The sequence below is a fragment of the Monopterus albus genome, unplaced genomic scaffold (genome assembly GCF_001952655.1).
Source record: "Monopterus albus unplaced genomic scaffold, M_albus_1.0 scaffold181.1, whole genome shotgun sequence".
Lineage (NCBI taxonomy): Eukaryota > Metazoa > Chordata > Actinopteri > Synbranchiformes > Synbranchidae > Monopterus > Monopterus albus.
The window spans coordinates 830,967-839,695 of record NW_018128061.1 but is presented as its reverse complement, the minus strand read 5'-3'; the positions used below and the strand labels follow the sequence as shown (position 1 = coordinate 839,695).

Genomic DNA, 8,729 nt, shown 5'->3' with positions numbered 1-8,729 from the left:
GAGGTTTCTTCCGTTAAAGGGAGTTTTTCCTCCCCACTGTCGCCAAGTGGTTGCTCAAGGGGGATTTGTTGGGTTTTCCCTATGTAATAATATTGATAACAGTAAGGTCTAGACCTTACTTTGTAAAGTGTCCTGAGATGACTTTTGTTGTGATTTGGGGCTATACAAATAAAATTTGATTTGATTTGAATAAATGTAGTGGATCTCAAGTCTAACTTTTTCTCAAGTGGAAATGCTCGACTACAGGATAATTACTTTGAAGGCATATTTAATTACAATACTTGAGTACTTAGTTACTGTTTTGTACACAGCTTCAAGTTGCCTTTGGCTGAACTATTGCGCATGCGCGTGTCATTTCGGCCCTGTTCGCTCCGCCATTTTTGTCGGCTAACCCATTGTTTAATCTGGAGCTAACAGCAGTGGTAAATCACTTCGTACTGCGCAATAAAAATAACTTAACGGCGTCATAGGCAGCTGCCCGCGACAGTCGTGGATTTGTTCTCAGGGTTGCGACTTGTTCTCGGCCAGCAAGTTAGACAGAATGGACGATGACCTGCCCAGAACGCTGTAAGTGTGTGTGTCTGCGTTAGCCATTTGTACTCGTCGCGTAACCTAAGGTTCAGTGGTACTTTGTTAATGCTACCACGAAACTGAACACCAAATGAACTTGATAGCCAGTGATTTTATGCGGTTTTCACTAGATACAGCCTACTACCACTTAAGCTCGAAAACATTACTGCTGTTACATTAGGAACGTTGTCATCCCAGCAGGGTTGACGCCAGTAAGCGGTTTCCAGAAAAATCTCAAATTAATGCGTCGGCTTCCACTGCTCGCTCAAGACTACCAAATGTAGTAAACGATTTACTGATAAAATAAATACAGACTGGTGTGTTTTGTGTGTACCGAATGAAACTGTGACTCTCAAAGACTTGTCAAATGTTGAGTGCTCGTACAGTGTAGATAATATTGACTGTAAATGGAAGAATTACCTGTTTTATCTACGGAGTTTGGCGTGTGGTTACCAGCACAATGTTGCTGCTAGGGCGATAGATCATTATTGCATAGGCCTTGGAATATATTTAGTAGTTTCGTTACCAGTATCCTAGCTAAAATATTACGTATACTAATGCTAGGGGTAATTAGAATTTTGAGTATTTTTTTTTATATCTTGGGCAAAATTAACGTTAAGTTAGCTAATTCTGTTTAAAGCTAGCAGTGGGGTAAAGTAAACCAGTAGCTGAGATTTCACTAGTCTTATTCGCACTCTGTTTGGTTGAAGAGCTGATTAATAAATTCAATTATTACAAAATCATTTGGCATAAACAACCTTGATTTTGTTGCCTTGACGATTGCTTGACATTTACTTGAACATGCCTGGCATCCAAGTAAATGCTATGATTGATGCTCAGCTCCCAAGCTGCATTTTCAGCTGAAGGGAAAGATTTGGAATCACCACCATTTACACCGCAGTGTAAGTGAATTAGTGCTTTCTGTGTCTTCCGTCCATTTTTTGTGTATCTAGGTATGTGGGGAATCTGTCCCGGGATGTGACGGAGGCCCTCATCCTGGAGTTGTTTGGCCAGATTGGACCCTGCAAGAGCTGTAAAATGATAGTAGATGTGAGTCTGTCACTAATCGTTTTCACCCTGTCCGTTTTTGCTTTACATAAGAAAATAATACAGTTCTCCTAAGGCAGTGTGAGGCTGCTTCTGAGAACCACAGATAAACACCTTTCTCCCTCTGCTCATCCTGTTGAGCCACAGCTATTTTCTAGTAGCACTTGATCAATACATGATTTTTAAAGCTGACTTTTCAGCATTTGAGAGTTTAAAATCCCATTACAATATGTCATCCTTTCTAAACAAAGTCAGAGCAAATATTTTTGATAAGGATCTCTTACATTTAGTTACTGACAGGGGCATGGGGTGTATCTGAATTATCTTTCACTGACATTTTATAGTCACGTGTTTATTTCAGTGCTTCCCTGCTGGTTTAATAATCCCCTAAAATTACCAGTTCACACCAGCTGTTTAGAAATGTGATGGTCAGATAGTGTTAACTGTGAAAAGTCAGAGGTTTAAACTTTGAGGAAAAACTACCAGTATAATATCTCCACTGAAAATGTTTCCCAGATTTTAAATGACATGCAAGCTGTGGGTGTATTTACCAAGATATCATTTAGACAGAATGGGTATAACACCGTACATTAACAGCTCATTAGCTGTCTTCCACGGATGAGCCATGATATTAGCTGGCATTGTAGCTAACAAATTTAGGAACAGAGAAGCTGCGACGTGTTTTGTAGTGGCTGCCAGCACTCCACAGACGAGGAACACGATGACAAGGCTGCTGTTTGTTTGCTCACTGCAGTTCTCTTACTGACTCTATAACAAATAAACATGGAAACAGGCAAAACCAGGCATGGTTGTCACATGGACTGGGTGAGTGGCCTGAAATATCATATCACACTGAATGTAAATATGTTTACAGAGAAACCTTCCAGGGTGCCTTTTAATTTGAGTTTTAAGGGGTATATTCAGTCTAGAGCCTAAATAAATCACAAGGCTTTATGTTTCCAAACAATCATTTATTTTTGAATCAATAATTTAATGATCCCTGCAAACCAACGTTTATACTCGTGTTGGATAAGTGTATAAAGCTACTTTTCTGCTGTTCCCCTTTCAAATAGTAAAAAAAAGGCTTGTGTTTCCTGTCTTCATCAGCACAAGTCGTTTGCATACTGTGCTGCAAACATCACTCTGCTATTGACCTAGCTTTAAAAAGCCAAACCGTTTCCAAATAACCCATGTTGACCTGTTTTTGATGCTGTTTTATTGTCCTCGCTGATTTCTCTGCACTTAGCTTGAACAGGCTTGCTAATATATGGTCAGGCTTTCTACATGACATTTTTTATTTACCGACTTGTTTAATGACCATACTGACTTAATCTTTGTTTCCTACACACTCTATAGACAGCAGGTCATGATCCGTACTGCTTTGTGGAGTTCTATGAGCATAGACATGCAACTGCCACAATCGCAGCCATGAATGGTCGGAAAATACTGGGTAAGGTAAGCTATCATATCTCCTGGGTGAGTCAACTAGGGCATGGCTGGGAGGGCAGGGTTGAAACGAAGCAGCCGCACAAGCTTGTATCATGTAAAACCTTATCTCACTACCCTCTTCCTGCTGCAGTTAATTTGTTTTATTCCCCTGTGCACTTTATTCGTCTGTGCACAGTCTGAAATGACTGATGTAGGAACAGCAGACACTAACCTCACTGCTGTGAAGAATCCTAAGACATGTTGACAGCATGAGCTTTTGGTTTGTATTTGTTAACTGATTTCCTGCTTTTTTTCTCATATTAACACGTCAGTAGATGGACCAAGTAGTAATTTCAAACATGAAAACCGTTATGTAAAACAAACTAATCAGTCTCTAAATGACTAGATTGAGTGTGTTCTGCATTTTGATGTTTTTCTCATCATGTTGTAGGTTTAGGTGGCAAAGTGTTCTTGTTCTTCAACAAATTACTTTCTATGATAACATTCAGACTCATGAGCTTTATCAGATATTGACAGCATTAATTATTTAATTTGGACCCTTGCATCCGTTTTTCACTGGCACTTAAGCTATTATTGATTTTGGCAACATTGCAGCTGTCACACAAAACCTGATCCATGCACAGTGACACTGGAATTAGTTTAAAAACTGAGAATCCGAAGTTCTCTGGTTGTGCTTGTCCTGTGACTTTTTTTTGAAAATGTAAAAAAATCAACTCATGACAACAGAGTTCACTGTGATTCATTCTTGTAAAAAATTCTTGTATGGGATTAGTTTAGTAGATTCATACTCTATTAGCTGACCAGTTAGGTTATGAAAACATTTTTAAAAACCTCTTAATTGAGCGTCCACATGTTGTGTGATGTTAGGGTCAGTCGTCACCAGTCAAATGTACCAGTTTTGCCAGTTTATTAGGCACACTACCAGTGTAGTACCACAGTCCTGTGATAGAAGATGATGAATGTGTTCAGTTAATGATCATACCATTGAATCATCACTTCTCTGCAACAAACACTGAACACAGCTTCCTGAAAATGGGACTTAATGCAGGATTCCTGGATTAGTTTTAACTAGGTGCCTCAATTAAACCTCCAGCTTTTTGCATAAGATTACATGACAGGCGTACCTAATAAACTGGTAACTCAGCAAAGATCAATGTAGACTACATTGTGCCTTTGCGCAGGTGTAAATAAAGCGCTGTTGGGGGTTTTTGTTGTCACTTTATGCTCCATGCTGTCTGTTTTAATGAATATTTTCCTTGAGTGGGTTTGCCGTCTGTGTATGAGTTAATTTAACATGACGCTGCTGTGTAATCATGCTACATGTAACATTCTCTGATCTCCTTTAACTGATGCTCTTCTGTCCCCCTACATTTTTACTGCTGTGTTATTTCCACATAGACTCCACATAAGAGCAACTTGAAGAAAAATACATTCAGTTGAAAATATTTTATCCTCAACAGGTATTGAAGGACCATTTGAGGAGTATAACAAGTTCGTAAAAATCACTTGTTTGTAAGTCCCTTGTTATTTGGACCTTACTTCCTTCAGTTTTGCTCCAAATTTTTACTAGACTCAGAGTGAAATGTTCCTGATTTTGAAGGTGAACTCTTGATATCCCTTTATATTCTCCACTGTTTTACTGTTTTACTAGTTAATGCAAAGGTATGTAAAATTAGATAACGATGGATAAGTCAGTTTGTAGTAGTGGTTTAAGAACCCGAGTGTGGCATACAGAGACCATCTTATTAAAAAAGTTCTCAGTTTCAAAGTATGACCTAAGTAAAACTGGTGTGTGACAAAACCTCTGATCAAAGAAACAGCACCTTCCTCCCTTCTGCAGGCATGCGTCACATCTCACCTTGTTCCTCTTCCTCGCTCTCTACATGTGTCTCTCTTGCAGGAGGTCAAGGTCAACTGGGCCACGACGCCAACCAGTCAAAAGAAAGACACAAGCAGTAAGTAGACACATCTACTCTCTATGGTATGTTTCGCTATGTTGAATTATTGTTTGGATGAATTACCGTGTGAAATTCTTTTTAAGGTCACTTCCATGTCTTTGTTGGAGATCTAAGTCCTGAAATCACCACAGATGACATAAGAGCAGCTTTTGCTCCATTTGGGAAAATATCGTAAGTTTATCCTCATGGTCATGAGTCTGTGTTGTTGTGTTTGCCAATAAACCCTCTCAAACGACCAAAACCAACAATGTGTTGGTTCATTTTCTTAGTCCTCTCTAATTTCATCAGCCTGTCTGTGGCTCTCAGCCCCCCAGCTCATTGGATTCAACAGAATGTTAACAGGTCAAAATAAGAAATTTGGTGTTGCAGGACGGTGTTCGTGGGAGTGCTTCAGAGTAAATTGCAGTGGTTGTGTTCATTGAAGGTAGACGTCTTTCTGCCTGTTTGAAAAGTGACACCTGACCCAAGACATGAGTAGGTCCTGGCCCTCCTGGTTATACTCAGGTCAGGTAGGGTCTTATTTTACTGTCTTGGGTCTCTTTTTGTGTAAATATGTTTAACACCCAGCAAAAGAAAATATTTAGGTAAATCAGCACCCTGTGTAAAAGATTCATGCTATGAAATGACAGCTGTTACATTTGTTAGAAGTCGTTCTATTGCACTGTGGACTTCTCACTGTTTTGCTGTTGATGCAGGAGGTGAAAAGTTCAGTTGTCTCTGTAAATTAGTTTTTAAGCCATAAATACATGTCTTCAGTGTTAGTTTCAATGACTTTATTCTTTTAAGGACATTGTTATGATGCTGCTACCTCTGGTTTTTTATTTATTTATGCACGTCAGGTTTGGTTAGAGTGGTCACAGACCAGTTTTGGATCAACCCCCTAAATGAAGGTACATGTCACCCAGTTTGAAGGCCTGGCTCACCATTGTGTTTTCAATAGCTTTTGGATAACAGTGGAGCTCTGAGGCACATGAGAGTAACATCAGGCTTTGGATATGCAGACAGTAGTTTTGGTTGGTCGGGTTTGGTCACTTCATTATTTGATTTTAATAAGGAAGTGTATGCGTTTCTTGACCCACTGCTTTATTTGTCCACAGGGATTGTCGAGTGGTGAAAGACATGGCCACAGGTAAATCTAAAGGCTATGGCTTTGTCTCCTTCTTCAACAAATGGGTAAGTGTCAGTAGTGGCTGAGTGCTAGACGGCTGAGAAAACATTAGGTCGAAGGCAGGATTTACGCCAAGATGCTTTGTGTTTGGAGTCGGTGACGCAGGAGTTTGTCCGTTTCCTCAGGAAGCAGAGAACGCCATACAGCAGATGGGAGGACAGTGGCTGGGAGGCAGGCAGATCAGAACCAACTGGGCCACGAGGAAACCTGCTCCTAAAACTATGACTGAAAGTAAGTTCACAGTAATTATGTTAAACAGGTGATGGGCTAATTTTATAAATCCAGAAAACACAGACCTCTTTTTTTCTGCAGATGTTGTTATTATTAGTCTAAGCTCCGGGTATCTGAAATGTCTTTTCAAAAATGGGCTTTAAAAGTGCTTGTATGTAATTTACAGACATCTTAAATGTTTTTCTAGCCTGATGGAGGCTGTGTTGTTAGCCTGTATCTGAATGAATGTGGAAGTTACCGTTGCACTTGTCAGTGATGATGTAATATGACAATGATTAACAAGTGTCTGAAATCATAATGTTTTACTCGCTTTAAGACGACTTATTCTGTAGTCTGTATTGTATAGAGAGTGATATATGAATGAATGAGGGAGTGATTTCTGACACAGCTCCTGTTGGACCACATGCACATACAGGCACAGATATTGCAGGATTATTAATTTAGAATATCAGTGTTCTTTCCTTCCTTGCACCAATCCAGTGCTATTCAAACCTGCCCAAAGAATAAAATCAGTTATTTAACTTTAATAGATGAGTGCAGTGCATGTGTTACAGGCAGACCCTCATATTATAAGAGAAATCCCCTCTTCTCTTTTTTTTTAGCAACCAATACCAAGCAGCTGTCTTTTGATGAGGTGGTGAACCAGTCCAGCCCCAGCAACTGCACCGTCTACTGTGGAGGCGTCACGACAGGTCTCACAGGTGAGCCATAGATTGTCAGAAAGTTGAAAGCTGCAGGTTTGGAAGAACTTCTCCCACATGGAAATATTAAGTTTTTTTTTTGTTCATAGAGCAAATAATGAGACAGACCTTCTCACCTTTTGGCCAAATAATGGAAATCCGTGTTTTCCCAGACAAAGGCTACTCATTTGTGAGGTAAGTTAAGCTGACTTTCTGACTGAGCTGTCGGATCAGGCAGTGATTCTATCTGATGCCATGGCTGCCAAATACAAACCTAATATTTGTGTGGGATGACTTGATACAATACAATCTAATATGTTTTGACTGTGCAGGTTCAGCTCGCATGATGCGGCAGCTCATGCCATTGTTTCTGTCAATGGCACATCCATAGAGGGCTATGTAGTCAAGTGTTACTGGGGCAAGGAAACAACAGACATGGTTAGCCCCATTCAGCAAGTACAGATGCCACAGGTATGAATCAGGGTTTTCCTCAACTTACAGCTTGTCTATAATCACCCTGGACTTCTACATTACATCCAGTGCATAGTGGTGGACTGCTGTGGTGCTTGGCTTCCAATGATGTTGGTGCCATTTGATATTCTGTGGCCTAAAATATTATTCTGTATGTCAGCAGAACACTGTGAGCTTCGCAGCACAGCCCTACAGTCAGTGGGGCCAGTGGTACAGTAACACACAGCAGATTGGTCAGTATGTACCCAATGGATGGCAGGTGCCCAGCTACGGAGTCTACGGACAGTCCTGGGATCAGCAGGGCTACAAGTGAGTACTAGGATGAGTCAGAAGTGAATGGGCCAAAATATTTCTCTTCCTTGCAAATGGTGGTATTTTTCTTTTGCCCTCTCTTTCTCTTAGTGTGCCTACATGCAGATTACTCACTGTATGCTTTCCCTTCACCCAACCAGTCTCCTCACTTCCCTCACTTCAAGCATTAGTTCTTTCCAGTAAGGGGCTGTATTCACCAAACAGGACATCCTTGCTCACTCCACCATTTTAAGCAAAAGCACTCTGGCCCAGATCACTGCTGCTTGAGTTCTGATTATAGGTGTATAGTGACTAGGGAAGCAGAGTAGATATGAGGGAACAATAAAAAATAGCTATAAATGGGATAATTAATATTGGATGAGTAATGAGTGTGACTGTAGGTGAAATGTACTAACCCCCCCAGAGGTTTTAATAATTATGTAATAGCTGGTATATCTGACAGCTGTTCATCTTGCATCCCACCATATGTACTGTACACAGAAGCACCCATTTGGTGTCCCGCAAGAACCCGCTGTGTTTTGTGTCACAGAATATAAATTCTGTCTACTGATTTTTCTGTCAATCTGACTCCATTTGTTTAACTGTCTTTTTTTCTGCCTGCTCCTTCAGTCCTTTACATGCTGGTGCTGGATGGACAGGAGTGGGTGCTGTGAGCAATGGAAGCATGGTGGAGCCTGGGCAGGGAGTGAATGGGACGATGCTAACCAACCAGGCTGGCATGAGCACTGCTGGCTACCATACCCACTGATCACTGGTCCCAGTAGCCCCCTCTCTCAGCCTCTGAGGCCACAAGGATAATACTGCTGGGGAAGGACTGCATTAAAAGTGCTCTCTGTATCTGTT

At 40.7% G+C, this 8,729-nt stretch overlaps 1 protein-coding gene across 2 annotated transcripts; it reads left to right on the top strand.

The window, feature by feature from the left end:
- Positions 1 to 337: 337 nt before the first annotated feature.
- On the top strand, positions 338 to 8,723 carry LOC109969776 (nucleolysin TIA-1-like). Of its 2 annotated transcripts, none has more exons than XM_020616917.1 (12): positions 338 to 567; positions 1,524 to 1,620; positions 2,974 to 3,072; positions 4,967 to 5,021; positions 5,108 to 5,195; positions 6,122 to 6,197; positions 6,318 to 6,423; positions 7,026 to 7,124; positions 7,214 to 7,298; positions 7,436 to 7,574; positions 7,735 to 7,883; positions 8,496 to 8,723. In XM_020616917.1, the coding sequence occupies exons 1-12, from the start codon at positions 542 to 544 to the stop codon at positions 8,632 to 8,634; spliced, it is 1,158 nt and encodes a 385-aa protein (XP_020472573.1). In that variant the 5' UTR covers positions 338 to 541; the 3' UTR covers positions 8,635 to 8,723. The 2 variants fall into 2 exon arrangements, with proteins under 2 accessions (XP_020472573.1, XP_020472574.1); XM_020616918.1 differs by having other exon boundaries at positions 339 to 567; positions 7,738 to 7,883.
- Positions 8,724 to 8,729: the final 6 nt, after the last annotated feature.

Coding starts and splice junctions, on each gene's coding strand:
- LOC109969776 (XM_020616917.1), top strand. CDS start 542: ATGGACGATGACCTGCCCAGAACGCT. Junction 3,073..4,966: donor GTCGGAAAATACTGGGTAAG/GTAAGCTATCAT, acceptor TCTCTCTTGCAG/GAGGTCAAGGTCAACTGGGC. Junction 7,575..7,734: donor AGCAAGTACAGATGCCACAG/GTATGAATCAGG, acceptor TCTGTATGTCAG/CAGAACACTGTGAGCTTCGC.